Source organism: Diabrotica virgifera, chromosome 1, assembly GCF_917563875.1.
Source record: "Diabrotica virgifera virgifera chromosome 1, PGI_DIABVI_V3a".
Classification (NCBI taxonomy): Eukaryota; Metazoa; Arthropoda; class Insecta; order Coleoptera; family Chrysomelidae; genus Diabrotica; species Diabrotica virgifera.
In genome coordinates, this window is record NC_065443.1 from 126,417,974 (window position 1) to 126,440,434 (window position 22,461).

At 31.5% G+C, this 22,461-nt stretch overlaps 1 protein-coding gene across 2 annotated transcripts in view; it reads right to left on the bottom strand.

The window, feature by feature from the left end:
- Positions 1–22,461, bottom strand: part of LOC114338674 (uncharacterized) — a 47,464-nt gene that overhangs the window by 17,133 nt on the left and 7,870 nt on the right. The window contains exon 3 of one of the 2 annotated variants that reach the window (XM_028289283.2): positions 4,097–10,308. The exons of the other annotated variant lie outside the window; for it this stretch is intronic. Within the exon in view, the coding sequence (XP_028145084.2) occupies positions 10,099–10,308 (210 nt within the window). The 3' untranslated portion in view covers positions 4,097–10,098. Of the gene's footprint in view, positions 1–4,096; positions 10,309–22,461 lie in introns of those variants that run through there. 2 annotated transcript variants of the gene reach the window in all.

The window sequence follows — 22,461 nt, forward strand, 5'->3', positions numbered from 1 at the left end:
GAAAAAATGTCTTGAATAAAAGTTGCTTACTTTTACGTAACGAATCCAAATCTGCAAGAAAATCTAGGGGTTTTCATTTGAGATTTTAAAGTTACCCCCCACCCCACCTCAAGGGGGTGTAGTGGAGGTTGGTGTTTGGTGTCATTGGATAGATTTTTGAAAATGATTGAGCACGTATTTTTCAGTTTTTCGATCCGATGTTCAGTTCGCGAAATATTCGACCGTTCCACTACTTTTGGGACACCTTGTATAAAATTTTATTAATTTTATACGAGGTATATAAAAAATATGAATTTCGATCAAGAGTAAACTACCTTTATAGTTCATAACATTTAAATTAGAATGATATAATTGCACATTAAAACATAATTATTAATTCTAAACTACTTTTCATAATAGAAATTTTCCATATTATGAATTAAAATACGTAAATATACAAAGTTTTCGTTATGACAATGCTCGCATTTTCAGCTTGTTTTTAAATTAAATAGGCATCTTCAGTACAGTTCATAGATTATTCAAGAAAAAAATATTGAAAAATAAGCCAACGGTAGCAAACGGAGATACCTCAAAAAACAATGAATTTTGCGGTGGACATCAGAACTCATCATTGGATCATGGTAAACAAAAAATTCAAAAATATTTTATTAGCTTATGAGTTTTTCGATGTAACACAGTCGAGTTTTTTAGTTTTATAGAATTTTGACTTTTTGATATCACTCAGAAATCAAAACAACGAATTTTTTTGCAAAAAAGGGTGAAAATCAATATATTTATTATTGTTAAACAAAAATTAAGCATAAAACCAAAAATATCTCGACATAGTTACCTCAAGACCGTTTACCTTGAAGGTTATAATCTAGTAAGTAACTACACCCGTGACAACTTCTGCAGAGGTGGAGGCGTAGGAATATGGGTTAGAAATGGTATAAAATCAAACAAAATCGATGTTCACGAGTTTTGTGTTAATAAACATTCAGAATTTTGTTGCATTTCATATAAAGACAGATTAAATAACATAGTTATAATATTAAACTGTTATAGGTCCCCCTCTGGCAATATTAATACTTTTTTAGAAAATCTTGAGTCGGTTTTAAATTTCGTTTTTAAATCTAATACCTATATTATTGTATGCGGTGATTTTAATATTGATACAATATATTTAAATTATGATGTTATCAAACTACAAAATGTCCTTTCTTCTTTTAATGCAAATTTTAATCTCGTAAAATGGCCCACTAGGGTCACGGATACCATAGGCGTAACCAGGGGGGTTTTGGGGGTTATAACCCCCCATTGGGATGTACTTTGAGCTCTATACGCTTAACACAATAGCCCTCAGAGACCTTCCAGTAGTTGTAACCCCCCCTTTCAGGTAGTTGTAACCCCCCTTAGGATCATCCTGGTTACGCCTATGACGGATACCAGCATTACGACGATTGATAACGTCTTTGTTAATTTTTTAAACTCTTCTGTTACTTGTGTAAACGACAATACTGTGTCCGACCATCGAACTGTACTGATTGAGTTTGATTTTGGGGCGGGTGAGTCGAGTGTTTTCTATCAAAAAAGAAATTTTAATGACATTACTATAAATAAATTTATAAATGACATCTCAAGTGAGGACTGGAATCAAATATATGATATCCTAGATACAAATATTGCTTTTAATACCTTTTTTAATATTTTTATGTATCATTTTCCTATTATAAATAAAAAGTCCAAATTAAATAGTAATAAATGGGTTAATAATGAGGTGAGACAATCAGTTATCAATTGAAAAATATGCATGCATTATCTAGGGCATTTCCAGAGTTGCGTGATTATTATAGATATAAAAAAAGAGAGCACCAAAAGCTTCTAAATTTAACCAAAAAATGCCATTACCAAGATATAATAAACACCTCAGATAATCCTTCTAAAAGTGCTTGGAAAATTATATCTGATTTTTCAAAAATTAAAAAAAATGAGAGTAACATAACACTTTCAAACGGGGATAACTTAATTACAGATTCATTAGAAATAGCCAATAAATTTAACCTATTTTTTAAAAATGCTCCATTGGATGCAATTGTGACCATTCCAAACAAACCTGATAGTACATATATTTGTAACAACACTGTTTTGGATGACCACTTTCTTCTACATCCGTACACTACAATAGAATTAAACAAATTATTAAACCAAAAACTAAAAAACAAAAAATCTCAGGGCTTTGATGAAATCCCTGGGTTTTTAATAAAAAAGGTTGTTTCTTTTATAATATCGCCATTAACATATTTAGTTAATTTATCATTTTCAAATGGCAATTTTCCAGATTGTATAAAAACGGGAAATGTGTTACCAATTCATTAAAAAGGTGACCCAAAACTAGTAAATAATTACCGTCCAATAACAATTTCTTAGGTATTTTCAAAAATTTTTGAATACAGTTATTTACAAAGACTTAACTCATTTTTACAGACGAATAAAGTGATTGTTAGGAACCAACATGGTTTCCAGTCCAAAAAGTCTACCCATACAGCAAGGCATTCCTTTTATGATACTCTCACATCTCTAATGGATACTGGAGAGAGTCCTGTTGGGATATTTTGTGATCTTAGCAGGGCTTTCGACTGTGTCAATCACAAAATTTTATTTTATAAATTAAAAAAATATCGGCATTCAAGGACGTGCGTTAAATTGGTTAACATCATATTTAACTGCACGTCGTCAATACGTCAGCTTAACAGAAAAAGGAAAATTATCAAATGCGACGCATAAATCCAACTATCTCGATATTGACATAGGTGTACCGCAGGACTCAATTTTGGGACCTGTTCTCTTTCTTATTTATGTAAACGATGTTGTCTCGGTTAACTCGGATGGACATTTCACGATATTTGCAGACGACATAAATGTAATAGTCAATGGACCTGATACTTCTTTGAAGTCCAAATGTAACAGCTTACTGTCAGATCTTTACAACTGGTTCTGTAAGAACTATTTATTGTTGAACACCCAAAAAACTCTTTTCATGCAGTTCCATAATAGGCAACGATGTATTAACCCAATTAACTTAAATATAAATAATAATGATATTGAACTTGTTTCATCAATAAAGTTCTTAGGACTTCATTTAGATGAATGTCTTAATTGGAGGAAACATTGTGATACACTGGCCGCAAAGTTAAACTCAGTAACGTTTTTGTTTCGAAATTTAAAACAAGTATTAACGGAGAAACAATTAATAATGCTTTATTGTGCCCAAGCCGAATCTCGTTTGAGATACGGGATTTGTTTTTGGGGATCAAGTTCCCATATCAATGAAGTCTTTTTTGCACAAAAAAGAATAATACGGACCCCTCATAAAACGTAAAATTGAACTTTTTTTATGTTTCAGAGTTCATTGTCCAGCTTTGACAGCGATACCGCAAGACAGAAAACACGTAACATCTGATCATTCGGATTCTGAGCTCCAGACTAAGATCTGGACTTGTAAAAAATGTTTTCATGGTCATGAGTGTGTTCCTTGCTTGTTCGATTCTTGATAAAATATCTTTTTTTTTGGGTTACATTGGCTATTGACATTTGCTCCTAAATATTTTATGGACGTTTCCTGCTCTATTATATTTGTCCCTTCGTTTGATTATTTGATACAAATGTACGTTTATTAGTGTCTTTGAGAATACTAAAATTTTAGTCTTGGAAACATTTAGGTGTAAACCAAACATTTAGGTATCATCGGCGTACATGATGTTGTCTATGCTGATTCCGTTAATTTTGATTCCACCTTGGACCTCGTCCAATGCTTCTGTGAATATAGACTCCGAATACAGATTAAACAATAACGGTGATAAGACGCAACCCTGTCGCGCTCCACGTCGGATTTGTATATTTTCGGATGTTGTGTGCTCTATTTCGATTGTTGCTGTTTGGTGCCAATATAGTTCTGAGATAATTCACAAGTCTTGTTCGTCAATTCCAGTTGTTCTTAGAATTTCGATCATCGTTTGATGGTTAACGCGGTTTATGTGCTTGCCGTTCTTTTTTATTAATAAACATATTATGTTTTATATATTATTATAAATGGGGTTAGAAAATCAAAATACATATATTGCCTTACGGAAATTTATTTATTACAGCAACAAACATTTACAATTGAACAAAATTGCATACAAAATAGTCAAATATATTTAGATTTACAATAAATAAAAGTATAGTCATTTCAACGATATAAAATCTACATTTTACGACTCTACGAATAGTTTTCTTCTACGAAGAAACAACTAAGTTCAATTTTTGTGCAAATATTTGTAATTAACCCTACTCAACATTTAATTAAGTATATCAAAAGAAACTTTTGATATATAGATAAAAAATAAATTTTATATCGTTGAATGTTACACCCAATAAAAAACTAAGTAGGCTCTTTTCTGTCTAATAACTAAACTTTGACATGAGGTATTTTTAATACTGCACAAAAGATACTGTTTCGACTAAAACTAAAATAAATAAATTAATAAATACTAAAATTAATATGACTAGAATGAAGAGGATAATGTCATTGTGCGGCATGTGAGTTGTGAGAAAAATTGTACTTGAAACGGATTTTACGATATTGAAATAGTATTTTTGATCTGGTTTGGTTTTGTAAAGGAGTAAAAAAAGGCCTATAAGAAGACAGTGAATACGTATCTGGGAATAAAAAATATACATAGGTATATCTCTTCCTCTCCCTCTATCTCTACCTCAGAAAACAATGTTTTCGACTAATGATTTTTGCCTTCTTTCATTCAACGTTTTAGCTATTTTGTGTGGGATATGTTTTAGAAAATTGGTCTTAAGCGACTAAACAATAAAGCAATAGAATGTGCACTGGAACACATATTAACATGTTTTTTGCTTTTGTAGGGACTTAAGTTTTTTTGTCTTATTTCTTTTTACGTTTATGTACACAAAAAACTGTTTAAACAGGAGATTAATATTTTCTACTAAAAGGGAAGTTCCCTAGGTTGGCTGTATACCATATAGTTAAAAAACTCTAACAAGAAGTAAAACCACTTCTATGTAAATTGGTATATTTATTAAAACTTAAAAAATCCCAATGGATTGAATAAAATATGTCCAATTCAGAACGTTTTCAGACCTATCGGTCCATCATCAGTGAATGTGCATACTTGCTAAATAGCCCCAGAACCAAACAATGGTTGAATTTACCATTGAACCAAACATTGTTTGGTTCTGGGGCTATTTAGCAAGTATGCACATTCACTGATGATGGACCGATAGGTCTGAAAACGTTCTGAATTGGACATATTTTATTCAATCCATTGGGATTTTTTAAGTTTTAATAAATATACCAATTTACATAGAAGTGGTTTTACTTCTTGTTAGAGTTTTTTATTAATATTTTCCTTTATAGAACAATGTTTCATAATATCGACTTGAATACTTTATTTTTAAAAACACTGTATTAGAATCCGATTTTTTATCAAATCAATTGAAATATGCACATGAGTAAAATAATGTGTATCACATTGACAACAGAAAAAGGATTCCAGAGAAGAGAATTTTTGAGTTTGACCAATTTTATTAGCATTATGTATGTTAGGGGTGGCTATAAGTCAGCTAGCGTCCTCAGAAACTACACATGAGTGAATATTACCGCTCTCTTCAGTATTAAAAGCGTGAATTACCTAGCAACACAACCGACTGGGCATAAGTCAGTATACTAGTCGACCCCGAAACAAACGAATACCGGTTATTTCGTGCGTTGAGTCGTTCAGAAAAGTTGTGGTTTTATTAATACAGTTTTATTGTCAGGATCACGATTACGAAGCTAGATTATGCTAAACCAGCATGTTCCTGGATGTATCGGTAGACGTGGAAACGAACCGTGGCGTGGCCTCCAAGGTTGCCAGACATTACTCCTATAGATTTCTCAATCTCGGGTATGCCATCTCAAACAATCGAGTTAGATATCACCAATAAAGATCTCGCCATGCTTGCTCGCATTATAAACACGATTGATTTGAAGTATATTGAGATGAATGGTGAATGTTTTGGACACTTTGTCAGCTGACTTATGTTCAACCATCTGTTTCCTCTAATATACAAAATTATATTTAATTTTTGCTTATTATCTACCAATATTTATCAATTAAACAAACCAAAAAAGATTAATCTAAATTGTAAGTGAGTTTTTAAGCAATCTTTGACATTTCTTGAGAAAAATCAGTATTTCTATATTTTTCACTCTACTGAAAAAGTCGCCAATCTTTATTTTATTAGTACGGTATTGCGTCACAGTAATGCATAACTTTAAAAGGACCATTTCCTATAAAATATTTTCCCTTGTTAAGGTTTAATAATGAGAGCACAAAAATATTAATATATCTCACTTATCTATTAGATTATTAAACCATTACAAACGAAACAAACAACAAGAGATTAAAAAAAATAGATGAAGACACATAGCTTTGACCAGATATTTTTGAAATTGAGATGCAAATACAAAAAATAAAGAATATTAATTAGAGAGCACATGAAACAGGATAGAAAATTTAAATAGTTTGGAAGGAAAAGAGATACTATAGTCAGAGAACGAAATAGTTGTTAGTGCATTAAACAGTATACAGTAAACAGAAATAGTGATTATTACAGAATTTGAGGAAAAAGAGGAGTAATTTCAGTGACTTGTAAAATTATACTATAATTTTACGTGTATAATTCCATAATTGGACTATTATTTTAGTAAGCAATAAATAACATTTCATACAACAATCCATTGCCAACTATTTCGTTCTTTGAATATTGCCAAAAATTCATGTATCAGATAGAATCAAGGAACTCAATCATGTATTAGATTAGAAGACCAATGGAAACAATGTTTGTATTGATAAATTCATCATAAATATGCAGATTTTTATTATTGTTGCAGTTCTTTCTTAACAACCGTTTTTAATTTTTTTATCTATTGTTTACGTGTACGGCATATTACTGTCATTTATCAAAATATATATCCAAAATATCGTTTTATGCTTTTGCAAAACATATTTGAAGTAGATCAATCACCAAAAAAGCTTGCACTTGACAATAAACAGCATTTAAAGTGAGTCAAATATTGTTGTCCCTTAAGTGACCTCTGTAAATAATTATTTAAAAGAGTAATTGCGTTATAAAAATTAGAGATTACACTATTTTTTCTTATTATATGAAAGAGAAGTCTGAAAGCTCAACATGGCGATAAGAAAAACTTTTAAAACGTGTTCCAAACAGTTGCAAACATGTAAGCGTTGAATCAAATAAAAGAGGGATATAAACTTTACTTATTTAAAGTATTTATGGAATTCTTGATGGAAATTTATGTTCAACAGTAAAAAAAGCATAAAACACAATACTGCTTTTATTTCCAAAGAATAGCGCAAATTGAAATGTTTCGCTGAAACATCAGATTCCTCAGAAGAATCGAAGAATGATAATTTTAAACGAACTATTTTTGGGTGCTAAAATTAGAATAACCAATCGAGGATTTTGTTTTTATACTCCTTTTTATACCCATCTAAATTCGAGTTAGACACAGTAACGGTACTGTCTGAAACAATACTTTATTTAGGTAAAAAAATGATAATAAAATCTTCGGTTTGTTTCAAATTTGCAAGTTTGTAAACAAACAATTAAATTAAAATAATCATTCTTTTCTAATAAAGCTTATGTTCCAGCGTAACATATCAAGTACACTTGTGCTATAACCTGTGAATATTAAAAACAATGTTGTTAGACCTTGGGCTCGCACTAAAAAAAACATGATCACCAACATGATGATTCAGAAAATAATAAACCTAATACGAACCCTTCTTGGAAGGGGGCGGAGAGAAAATGTATGAAATCGTCAACTTTGCAGCATCCAACAATTGGAGTACATTTAAAAAAAATATTTCGGACAATTTTACCAGTAAATTTTACGTATTTTTATCAATGTTCTGCAAAAAGCAGCTGTGAGAGTATAAATTTTATACATCCATGGCTGATATTTGCAGGATTGTGTGATAAAAATACTTACAGTTTACTGGTAATATTGTCCTACAAATTTTTAAGGTTACTGCAGTTTTCGAACGCTCCAAAGTTGAAGATTTTCTCTCCGCCCCTTTCCAAAAATTTTCGTATGAGAAAAGTGGTCCTACTCGGCATGAATAACTGAATAAACAAAATCTCATGACGGAGTTAATCATAATTTTTTTAAGTGTGGGCCCAAGACCTGTGTTTTATCTTTTATTTTCAAACTACTTATGTTTAAGATAAAGTTTCGGAAAAACCATTATACAACAAAAAAGGGATTGGTCCTAGTAATGCTATTCAATATCACAAGTGAGAGGTATAAAAAGAGGAAGAAAATTATATTATGTGACAACAATTACTGCATCTGTTATTTTACCAAGGTTATTGCAGTTGTTTCTGCATGCATATTAACTGCCCTTTTATATTCAAATTAACACACAATTATTCTTGAAGACTTGCGTCTACTTATTTAATAATTTCTGACAAATCATGCAGAGAAATTAATTAAGATATTACCATTACAAAATAGCCAGATCAAAATATTATGACTAGTAATGATGTATTGACGTCCAAACAAGTAAACAAAAATGATAACGAGTTGGAATACAGGGAAGATTGTCAATCTTCTGAATATCTTTTTACTATTTTCACTACTTTTTGTTCTTATACTTAAGTTATGGTTATTTAAATAATGTTTTAAACGTTTTTGATTTTATTGAATTCAAGTAAAAGTGGTAATGGCATATTAGAAATATTTTGATTCCGTTAAAAAATTACAGGAATTTTTTATTTATTATCATGGTGCACAACCAGCAAAATTAATGTACTTCTGGCATTAGTGACCTTAAGAAAGACTTTGACAAAGTCAAATATAGAAAATAAATGGAATATATTATAATAGAAGATGCAGAAAACATAAATATACTACAATTTAACTTCTTACAGGGTAAAACACCGTTATCTAATGGGTCTGGATGGAACAAAACCTTTAATACAAGAATGCAATATTTTATAGACGATCCAGAAAACATAAATGTAATACAATTTAGTTTCTTAAAGGATAAAACACCCTTATCATAATGTATCTGGGTGGGACATCATTTTTAATACAGGAATGCCTAGAAGATTAAATGTCTTTTTGGGAAAAACATGGAACCCAAATGTTCTAAATATATAAATTGACTAAAATCTTTTCTGGAAATTCTGTACACGGAAGATGTCTATATTATGTTAAAATGCAAAAACTTATTCTCACAAGCTCTAAGATTTCCTGATAGAAAAAAAAAGATAAATTAGTGGACCTTGGTCCCACACAAAAAAAATTGTTACCTCCCTCATAACAATTTTTTTTTATTCAATTATTCATGTCGAGTAAGACAACTTCTAATCTTTGGTGCCTCCGAAAACTGGAGTATCCTTAAAAATTTGTTAAACAAAATCACCCGTAAATTGTAAGTATTTTATCAAATAATCCTGCAAAAAAGTTAATCACGTATGACACGTTTGATAAAAATATTTACGTATTATTGTCCGAAAATTTTTTAAGAGACCTCCAGTTGTCAGATGCACTAAAGTTTAGAAGCCTCTATATTTACGAAGGACCCTGTCCCGAAAATTTTCCGAAATAGAAAAGTTGTCCAACTTGACATGAATAACTGAATAAAAAATGTCTCACAAGGGAGGTTATAATTTATTTAAGGGTGGGCGAAGAGTTAGAAAGCGTAATTACCAAAAAGTCATAAAGAAAATAATATGGAATGTGTATTTTGATCGATTTTTTCCTTGAAAATGTATTGGATCTACATTTAAATTGTCCGGTAAATGTTACCTTTGTGGTCGTTTGCACCATAACTATTAAACTATTTTATTAATGGTTTATTGGTACATTATTATAAAAATTGCGTAAGCACTTTTATTGATAATAAATGATTACACAAAATCAATTCATTCTAATACGCCATTAAAATCTTTAAACTCGAAGAAGAACATACTCACGGCCAATATTATAACAAATTATTATAACTCTTTTTTTCTCTATTTTTTTTCTCTACAAGCAAATTACTGCGTGTCTGTTAGATTTTCTAGGTATCTCCTGTTGTTCTTGATTCTGTCGCGGAGCTTGCCATAGGCGTAGGCTTTTCTGAGTGTCTGAATTGGGGCGTTAATAGAAAGAGAGGGAGATTCTTCGAAGTTGTAAAATCTGGCCACTCTTTGTGGATTTACGTCAATGTTGTATCGTTTGTTGCGGATTCTCTTGATGTGGTTCTCCTGTAAAGGAAAAGTCAACATTAGTAATAAATGTCTATAGTGCTTGGAAAATATATATCATATGTTAGTTTGTAAGTAGTATGGTAATATGTAACGGTGTGTGTAAATAATATTTATAATACAGGGTGTCCCGAAAAGATTGGTCATAAATTATACCACAGATTCTGGGGTCAAAAATAGGTTGATTGAACCTCACTTACCTATATACTATTGTGCACACAAAAAAAGTTACAGCCCTTTGAAGTTACAAAATGAAAATCGATTTTTTTCATATATCGAAAACTCTTAGATATTTTTTATTGAAAATGGACATGTAGCTTTCTTATGGCAGCAAAATCTTAAAAAAAAAATTAAAGTGAAATTTGTGCACCCCATAAAAATTTTATGGGGGTTTTGTTTCCTTAAACCCTCCAAACTTTTGCGTATGTTCCAATTAAATTATTATTATGGCACCATTAGTAAAACACAATGTTTTTAAAACTTTTTTGCCTCTTCGTACTTTTTCGATAAGCCAGTGTTTATCGAGATATTTCGAATATTTGTCGAATCCACCACATATTTTTACATGGTAAGTACGATTATAGAAACCTGTTAATAATCTGAAAATTTATTTATAATTTACATTTTTAGGTATATTTTGAAAAATAAGCCACATCTCGATAAAAGGTGACTTACCAAAAAAAGACTAGGAGGCAAAAAAGTTTTAAAAACACTGTGTTTAACTAATGGTACCGCAACAATAGTTTAATTGGAACGTACACAAACATTTGGGGGGTTTAAAGGAACAAAACCCCATAAACTTTTTATGTAAACATATCAAAAAAGAAGCCGCATCTCGATAAACACTGTCTTATCGAAAAAATACTAAGAGGCAAAAAAGTTTTAAAAACGTGGTGTTTAACTAATAGTACCACAATAATGAATTAATTGGAACGCACAGAAACGTTTTGGGGGGGTTTAAGGGAACAAAACCCCCATAAAAATTTTAGGGGGTGGACAAATTTCACTATAATTTTGTTTTAAGATGACCCTGTCATAAGAATGATACATGTCTATTTTCAATAAAAAATCTCTAATAGTTTTCGATATATTGAAAAAAATCGATCTTCATGTTGTAAATTCAAAGGGCTGTAACTTTTTTTAAGAGCACATTTGTACAAAGGTAAGTTAGGTTCAATCAAACTATTTTTGACCCCAAAATGTGTGGTATAATTTATGACCAATCTTTTCGGGACACCCTGTGTACTAAATACATATTAATATGATATATTTAATAAATAATATTTATATGATTATTTATATGGTATTAATAATAGGAGTGTACAAATACTAGCGCACGCAGATGACATTGATATCATAGCAAGAAGAAAGACGAACCTGGTTCAATCGTTCAGGGTATTGAAACAGCAGCAAAAAAATTGGGCTACACGTTAACACTAATAAAACTAAGTATATGAAGGCCACAAATAATAATCAAGTAGTAAAACCCGAAGATGTAACGATTGGACCATATACTTTTGAAGGAGTAAGGGAGTTCATACCTAGACTCATAAATCAACCAAAGTAGTACAGTAACCGCAGAAATTAACAGCTGTATATATCTAGCAAATAGAATGTACTATGGATTAAATAAACTTTTAAGATTAAACATAGTCACAAAAAGAAAAAAATATTGATATACAGAACTCTAATTAAGCTCGTTGTCACTTACACGTCAGAAACGTGGACTATAAGGCCGCTATTATATTAGGCAACTGGTGACGCCACCAAGTTGCTCCACCAGTGACTTATGACGTCACGGGGCATTTAAGTAAATGAGACCTATTAGACTACGGCAACTGGTTGCGCCACCAGAAATTGTTGTCCATCTGGTGGCCGAACCAGTCCACCAGCCGGGTAACCGGGTCTGGTGGCCTGGTGGCCGAACCAGTCCACCAGCCGGGTAACCGGGTCTGGTGGCACCACCAAGCTGGGGCATTATGTTATATGAACCATATTAGACTGAGCAACTGGTGTCGGCCACCACTAGTTCATTTGTATTGTAATCGAGTGCTTCGTATTTCTTTTCTATTAACTTCTATATTTTCTATTAACAAGCGTATATTTTTCTAAAACCTTTTTTGTTGATTTATAAATATGCTATATTAAAAAGTTCTTCTCGCAGATTTAGCCGTTAATTGTTTATTCATTGTTTAAACAATAAAAGCTCTTTTTATATTTTAGAAATATCGGTGAATTCATCACTTTACCTTGATCAAAAATGTTTCTATTTTGTTTTTGATTATGCTGTATCCGAATGTGACGTTAATTGGAAAATTTAAAAAAAATTGAGCTTTTATATATAGGTACAGTGTGTCTGCGTAACTTGGAACCATATGGGAAACTTTTTTCTTATCAATTTTACGAAAAAAAATATTCTTTATAAAATGCTCTGCATAGTCTATGTTATATGAGGTATGTCAAAAAAATTGTATGTTAAGTACCTTTAGATTTCACAACATCGAAAATTGTTATTATGAAAAGTTGTTAAGAATTAAAAAACTGTGTTTTGGGACGCACTAATTTTATTACATCATTCTAATTGAAAAAAAAATGCAATTTTTTTTAAATTACGGATACCCAACATCATTTTATTACAAATATCTATAAGTATTTTATTATTAATTTTACGAAAAAAGATATTTTTTACAAAAAGCTTTATATGGTCTAAAATCTAAGATGCAATCATAATATATAAACTTTTATCAATTCTATACGAGGTATGTTAAAAAATATGAATTTCGTCCAAGAGTAAAGTACCTTTACAGTTCACAATATTTCAATTAGAAGAATGTAATTGCATATTCAAACATAGCTTTTAATTCCGAACAACTTTTTATAAACCATTTTTCGATATTGTTTAATATAAGGATACTTTACTCTTGAGCGAAATTCATCTTTTTTGATATACCTCGTATAAAATTCACAAAATTTGAATCTGATGGTTGCATCTTATATTTTATACTATTAAGAGCATTTTATGAAGAATAACTCTTTTTCGTAAAATTGATAACAAACAAGTTTCCAATTGCATTCGATTATTTTTCCAATTCCAATTCATTTTATTATTTTTGCTGGTGGCTACTCTCGGCCACCAGTTGCCCGTGCTCACAATTTGGTGGGCCCACTAGTTGCGCCACTAGTTGCGCCACCAGTTACCTAGACAAATAGAACCCTAAGAAAAAGTGATGAAGAACAGTTAGGTTGCTTTGAACGTAAAATCCTCAGACATTTTATAAAGGCGTGCAGGAAAACGGATTATGGAGTAGACGCTATAATTTTAAACTTTACCGCCTAGTAGTGAGCCTAGTATTGGTAGATCTACCAAAATAAACAGGCCACTTAGAAGGAATGAATGAGATGGAGCCGTTAGAAGAAGAAGCAGACCCAGGGCACGTAGTCCAGTCGGGTTAGACGAATAACAGGCCTAACCTTGCATTAGGAGCTGCCCCAAATTTTATTTTTCTAATCTTTAGGGAGGGTCAATATTAGTATAAATTTAAAATCTCGACTGAAGTCCACCGTTGCGTTAGCCGCCATCTTGATTTTAAACGAGAACCGTTTTTGCTCAATACCTCCGCCATTTTCAATTTTTTGACAAAAAGTGTAGAAACTGAAATTGTTGAAAATGCGATTTTCTATAATTTCATTTATTATAATTTTTTTCGTGCGGTCGATATTTTCCGAATTATGAGGGGAAAATAGTGACAGTTGAAGCATAATTATTGAATTATTGAATTATCTGGTTTATTATTAGTTTTACAACAAATATGTACCTGCACAAAAATGAAGAGAATTAAATTCTACACAATTTTGATCTCTTTCATTTTTTTGCTAAAATTAATATTTAAGGTAGTACGTATGCGGTAATGGCGCGAGCGTAAGACCGGATTGATTTTATAGCAATTGTTTTTGTTCAATATCTACGCAATTTTCAACTAAAATTGTTCAAAATATAATTTCTTACAATTTCTTTTTAACAATTTTTTTCATGCGGTTGATATTTTCCGAGTTACATTGGAAAATAATAAAAAGTGGTGGGGGGAGCATAATTATTGAATTGAATTTTGTATCCGAGCTGCCCCAAATTTTATAATTATATCCTTTAGGAGAGATCAATAGTAGTGTGAATTTAAAATCTCGACTGAATTCCGCAGTTGCATTAGCCGCCATATTGATTTTAAATAAGAACTGTTGTTGCTTAATATCTCCGCCATTTTCAACTTTTCGACATAAATGGTAGGAAAGAAAATTGTTGGAAATGCAATTTCCTACAATTTCTTTTTCACAATTTTTTTATACAATCAATATTCTCCGAGTTAAGGGGGAAAATAATGGAAGCGGAGGGGAAGCATAATTATTGAATTGTCTCATTTATTATTAACTTTACGACATAATTGTATATAAACAAAAATAAAGAGAATTATATTTTATACAATTTTTGAAACTTCCAATAAAACATCAACCAAACTAAGTATATAAAAGACATAAAAAGACATTATATACATTAAGTTCACTTAATTTTATTAACTAGTGGGTTTTATTAGTTGAATTTGTCTGTCGATATTTTAAGTTTTATGTCAGCTAATATATCGTGATGTTCCAACAATTTTTTTTTAAATTTTGGACCTTGTTGGGGGGAATTTTCCCATTTCCACCCTTTGTAGACCCGCCACTGGTTCTCTCGAAAAATTGTAGTAAATCGTAATTGCAACAATTTCATTTCTTACACTTTTTGTCGAAAAGTTGAAAATGGCGGAGATATTGAACAAAAACAATTGCTACAAAATCAATCAGGTCTTACGCTCGCACCTTTACCACATACGTACTACCTTAAATATTGATTTTATCAAAAAAATGAACGGCATCAAAATTGTACAAAATTTAATTCTCTTCATTTTTGTATGGGTAAATATTTGTTGTAAAACTAATAATAAACGAGATAATTCAATAATTCAATAATTATGCTACAACTGTCACTATTTTCCCCTCATAACTCGGAAAATATCGATCGCACGAAAAAAATTATAATAAATGAAATTATAGAAAATTGCATTTTAAACAATTTTAGTTTCTACACTTTTGTCAAAAAATTGAAAATGGCAGAGATATTGAGCAAAAACGGTTCTCGTTTAAAATCAAGATGGCGGCTAACGCAACGGTGGAATTCAGTCGAGATTTTAAATTTATAATAATATTGATCCTCCCTAAAGATTAGAAAAATAAAATTTGGGGCAGCTCCTAATGCAAGGTCAAATGCTATCCCGACTGGGCTAACGATTGAAGGACCAGATGGAAGACGACTTACCGAGTATTAAGAGTACGAAATTGGAAAACCAAGGTGAAGGATAGGAAGAAAGAGAAGTTGATTCTGGAACAGGCCAAAGCCCCACCATGGGCTGTAGAGCCAATGATGATGAATATTTAAATGTTTTCCTTAACAATTAAGACTACATTACTCCAGTAAAACATCAAAATATTCATATATTTTCAAAATGGAGATTTTAAACTAGAATCCCAATAATACTATAACATCAGGAAGGTAGGAAATGACGCAATAATTATGTACGGTGACTATTTTTACTTGAAAATCTTTTTGTGTCGTCTTTTTTTTATCTATTCCTCTTTTTATTTTTTGTGTTTCTATTATCTTGATTATTAACCATTTTTAAAGGTTTCCGTTGTTCCTTATTTATTTTATCTTAATTTTGGCACCTTTTTTACTCTAAATATTTTTGATCCTGGGAATATTTTATCCTGGACTTTCTTTTTTATTTTCGATTGTTCTATTATTTTAAGTAATGAATATTTATTATTTATTTATTATTACGAAAGAAAAAGAAAATATATACAGTGAGCACGTAAAAGTTGGAATAAATTCATTTTTTCTTAAATGAGCGATTTTAGAAATAAATAACTATGATATGAAAACCTACCAACATTTCCAAAGTTGTATTAACGCAGCTGAAATCTCAGAAGAATGGAAGACATCATTAATATCTACCATACACAAGAAAGACATAAGGGGCGATAGCGACAACTATAGAGGCATCGCTGTGACAAACTCAGTCAGTAGAATATATAGGAAAGTGATTTAAGATCACATATATTTTAAGAATAAAAAATGAATACAAATACATAGAAGTTAAAGAACAAGCGGGATTTAGGAGAGGTAGATCAAATATTAACCATTCATTCTGTCTTGACAGAAATGAAAGTTGCTTTTAACCAGTAAGTACATTTTATTGTATGTAGATTTGAGAAAGGCATATGACGGTACCTCAACAATTAAACTATGGGAAGCTTTGGAGAAAACAAATATAAACATGAGTTTAATACGAGAAACGAAAAACAAATGTATGCTAATTCAAAGGCAAGGGAACCACAATTGGAAACAGCCTATGCAAGGTATTCCAAATCAGCAAGGGTCTTAAATAAATCTGCTGTCTCTCACCGACATTATTTAAGATTTACCCCGAACAAACTCTAAGGCGGCTTTTACACAAGGAGAAAAAGGAGACAAATAATTAATCAAAAACCAGAAAAAAATTAAAAAAAAAAAACGAAATATATTATTAATGCATCTTAAGAAACCATATGATGGTTACCTTAAGAGTTTCAGCAGTAGATACTTGATAAAAATGGACTTTTCGGTGAGTATGTGATGATGGTGAAATATTTTTATGGGAATAAAACATAGTATTTGGGAAAAGTTGTTAAAGTTGACGACAAAGTAGAATTGCATCAAGGCTTAGAGCTTCTTCTTCATCTTCTTCTTAAAGTTCCATCTTGTATCGAAGGTTGGATATCAACATGGCAATTCTTATTTTATTTACAGCAGCTCTAGATAGTTTAGAGTTAGAGCTCAGACTAATCCATTCCCTTAGATTTCGTAATATTCGTCTTTTTCCTACATCTCTTTTATCTTTTATTTTGCCCTCTATAATCAAACGCAGCAGACTATGACGAGGTCTACTTACTATATGACCAAAATATTCAAGCTTTCGCCCCTTAATTGCCTGTATAATTTCCCCCCTGTTATTAACCCTAGCTTAGGGCTTAGTCACTATTTATTCTCCTTAAAGATAGATCTAAAAAGACGAAAATTTCAAATTAACATTCTTTGATGGCAAACATATGCTGTTTTTTGCTGTTACTAGAAAATAGTGAAAGTCAATTAAAGCAGAAAGGGGAACTGATGAAAACCTTTAGAAAACATAGTACGATAAAAAAGTTACATATTGGATGATGATAATAATGGATGAAGAAATTATTTACAAATTTAATCAACGAATGTGATGGGAATGGGAGTACTTGGATGAGTGGAGTAACAAACAAAGTGGGTATCATTATGAGGTTAAAATTTGTAATGAAAATATGAGAATAAGTTTAGGTGAGATACCAACTCATTCCAAAATGAGAGAACATAAGATGCTTAGGACAGTGAACGGTAATCACTGTTAATCGCAATTCCCTGAAAGGAGTGGGAGAGGAAGACCAAAGATTACCTAGTGTTAGACGTTTCGACAAAATATGTCGAAAATTGCAATTTTTTTCAATCATTTTTGAAAATTGCAGTTTCAAGTAAATCGCCCTCTCTCTCTCTCTCTCTCTCTCGCTGTCTATGGCGCTACAGCTCTATTCGCTACTATTCAAATATTTAAGGTGTAGTTGTGTAAGAAATATTAGTGTGTGTGAAAAACAAACATGCTGTATAATGTTAATGCATGCTGTAAGGAAGATACATTGTTAAACATCTACATCTATTTTGTACTTACAGCTTTTTTGCTACATCACTTTTGTCAATAACACAAACTAATATTTCCTCATCACTGGGTACAAAACTAATATTAGTTTAAATTTTTTCACACCAAAAATAAACATTTATCAGTTTTCTTGGGTATCTTGATCACAAAACCATGTATAAGTATTATACAATCGACTTAGATATAGGAACGATGAATTAAAATAAATTATTACCTGAATCAAAAAACTGAAATAATAAAACTAAGGCACAGATCATTGAAAAAATGGAGGACGGTTTCCATTTTGTAAAATTATTTTAAATATGATTATATAGCAATTCATACATCATTTGAAATCACTGATGTCACGCAGTATGTTCTTAGATGTTTGCGTCATTCTGCAGCACTGTTTCAAAATGGTGACTGTTTTATTTTGCATGCCGACCGTTTGGAAAAATATGGACTATAAATATAGTTTCACTCTTTTTAGACGATTTGATATTGAAAATCAAATTAAAAAAAATTTAAATAAAAATTAATCTAATCAAATTAGTCAGATTAGTCAAGTTCTGGAGTTGATTTTTGCACTCTTTGTTTGCTAAACTTTAAAGCAATTTATTTTTTCATCAGAACATCAAAGCGAGATTATAAACTAGTTGTAATATTAGTAATTGAAAAGATATAAAAAAAAAACAGAAAAACAAGTTACCTACACATATAGATAAAAGTTAGGATATAAAATTGACGATATCAGCATTTGTTTACGAAATAGTTAGCGCCAGTTATTTATAGCATCGAGTTGTGTTTTGTTTTCTGAGTGTGTAGTGCGTCACAATGTCATCAAGAAAATCTAAAAACAGCCCTGATATAATATATTGTTACAATGTACGTTGCTTAACGACAACAAGAATCAACAAAACATAATTTATCAAGAAAGCTTATCACGCTTAGTTCGGTGCAAAGCTTGGTAACCAGGATAAACCTTAGGCTCCACGCAAAGTTTTTTTCAGTGTGTCGAGCTACTGAGAAAATGGATAAATGGTACACCTAATTCTTTACCCTTCAGCATTCCTATGGTATGGAGGAAATCAAAAAGACGGTGGAGATGGTTGTTACTTTTGCTCCTGCGATGTCAGTGGTTTCAATTCGAAAAATAAACGACTCAGTATCCTGATTTACCGTCTGCTAAGCGTACCTCATGGACAGGGAATCCCTATTCTTCCACCTTTTCTTCCCACTATCCAACAGCAGAAAAGAGCGATAAAGACAAAATCAATCTTGATATACCTAGACCAACCTCAACAGTTTATCCAAGCTGAACTAAATGACTTAGTGAGAGACTTGGATCTATCGAAGGAGGCTGTAAATCTTAGGATCATGACTGAAAGATAAAAATCTGTTGGCCCAGGAACCTCATTTTCATGGAAGGCATCGTGAAAAAGAGCGGAATATTTTTCTTAAGGGGGTTCACGGGTGTACTGTCTATATTCCTGAAGTAGTTATGAAACTGAGAGCTGATGATTCTACATTATGACGGTTATTTATTGAGTCTTGTAAGATGAGGATTCTTGTTGCATAATGGAAATACTTATGCTTTGGTACCTGTTGTTCACTTCGTGCATCTCAAAGAAACGTATGATAATCTTGAGCTGTTGCTAAATAACTTAATAATGTTGGTAACTCTGTGGATACTTCAAAATAATATCACTGCTTTTTGGTCAGCATTCTCGATTCAGACAACAAATAGGGTAGTCAGGGCAGCGAGAGACGGTTCCCCAATAGGAAAACGATCAGTGGGAAGACCACGAAAACGATGGAACGACAACTTACTAGAGGCACATTGAAAAAACAGACAGAGTCATGTCTATACAAAAAGAAGAAAAAGATAAGAAGATTCTCGATTCAGATAGTATCCATGTTTATTGTGCACAGTGGGATAGTCGAGCACGAAATTTACATTACGTTAAGAAAGAATGGCCACTCAGAGAAGAGAAAGACTTGTACCGAGACAAAAAAATGTTCAGCGTGATGTATTAGTTGATCTAAAATTAATTTTTTTGCCTCCCCTTCACATAAAGTTATGATTGATGAAGCAGTTTGTCAAAGCTTGAAATAAATAAGGTGACTGCTTTACCTGTGCGACAAATTTTCTGTACTTTCTGAAGCTAAACTTAGATAAGACATTTTTGTAGCCTCTTAAATTCGAAGCTTAAAATCGGACAGATTGTTCAAGAATACAATGACTTAGGATAAATCTGAAGCATGGAGTTCTTTGGTAGAAGTTATGGATGGTTGTCTTGGAAACAACAAGTCTCCAAGCTATTAAGAAATTGTAGCCAACATTGTCGAAAATTAAAAAAAAACTGTGATTCAATACTACTACTGAAAATTAAGCTGCCGAAATTACCAGAAGAATAAGGTTAGCGTGGGCGATTTGAAAAACTGAGTTGGATTTTGAGAAACACTAAAATATAACAAAATTTGAAAACCAGAGTATACGATCAGTGTATCCTCCCTCCCTATACTCACGTATGGTTTTCAGACGTGGACACTCACTGAGGCCAATATGGATAAAATAATTAAGGCACAGAGAGCGATAGAAAGATCAATGCTCGTGGTGAGACTTATTGACAAAAAAACAAACAAATGGTTTAGAAGCAAAACGAAAGTAAAAAACGTAGGAGAACATGCTGCTAAATTAAAATGAAGCTTCGCAGAACACAATGCCCGACTGAAGGATAAAAGATGGAACCATGAAATACAATGATGAATACCATGGTTAGAAAGGAGAAGCAGAGAAAGGCCACAAATGAAATGGGCTGATGACATTAAGAATATTGTAGAACACAACTGGAAGCAAGTGGAGTAAAAATAGAAAACACTGGAATGAATTGGGGGGAAGGGGGTCTATGTCCAAAGTTGGATTAATTAAGGCGAAGAAGTGATACAATATTAGCGTCAAAGTTCATTTTCTGAATTTTCAATGTTTGAAGAATTTATAACATATTACATATTTTATATTGTAACATAAAACCACGTAAACATAATGGACTGGTCTAGAAATTATAAACGACTTCTCAGCAATCCTATTCCATTCCTAAATGGAATAAAAATGGCACCCCATAGGATGTGATTGGGATGATAGATCACGTACAGTCTAGTACGTTTTGTGCAATTTTTCCACTAAATATGATTAGAATCGATAATACGGGATCGTGAAAGGAGTATTAGATTGTTAGTAAATATTTGTAAAGGCAAACAACAAACTTTATTAGAAGTTATGGCTTAAGAGGGTGTGAGGGATTCTATGAAAGACACAAAAAAGCATTAAAGAAGTTTTTTAAAGTTTGCATTTGTTGCAAAAACTGAAAACTAGATACACTTAGTTTTAATTGAGCGATTTTTTAATTTGGTTAGTATTTAAATAGTATTTTTTTTCTTAGAAAAACAGAAATTCCAATGAATGAAAATAGTTTCTATCCTTGTGGGATCGGTACCTACTCACCGGAGGGACCTCAGACGTTTGGATACAATTAGCGTCTCTTTGTAAAGGCAATGAAGTCGATTTTGCAAAGTAACAAGACATTTACTCAATGCACACACTAGACACTACATATTACACTAGGTATCTGATTGCAAAATCAACTGTACTCCGCCAATTGCCATTAGTTGTCGAGGCATTAAGTTAAATAAAAAATATTTTGTCCATTTTTAGTTCAAAGGTACTAACTAGTACACGTTAGAAGACCAAAAATAATAATTTTTTCAAGAATTTTTTTCTCAGAACCTATATTAAAAATGAACATAAAACTTTTTACATATTAATATCTAACTCTTAGAAAATACAAAAAATATATCTTTTTTCATTTATCCACGTACACTAATATTGTAGAGGGCGCAAAATTCGAGGCCTCGAAAAATGATGTCGGACAGTTAATCTCAGGATTGGGATATCTGAAACAAAAAAATCGTACGGCATTTGAAAAAGAAAGGTTTTTTACGTGACAATTTACCACAATTTGATCAAAAAATAAAAAATAAATATTTTTTAAACATGAAAGACTGAAGAAAAACGAGCAATTTTTTCACAAAATTTTTTAAAATTTTCGTAAAACCTTTTTTTTGTGTAATTATTTACTAACGGCGGTAAATTGTCACGTAAGAAACCTTTCTTTTTCAAATGCAGTACGATTTTTTTGTTTCAGATATCCCAATCCTGAGATTAACTGTCCGCCATCGGAACTGCTTTTTTTCGAGGCCTTGTCTTTGGCGCCCTCTACAATATTAGTGTACGTGCATAAATGAAAAAAGATATATTTTTTGTATTTTCTAAGAGTTAAATATTAATATGTAAAAAGTTTTATGTTCA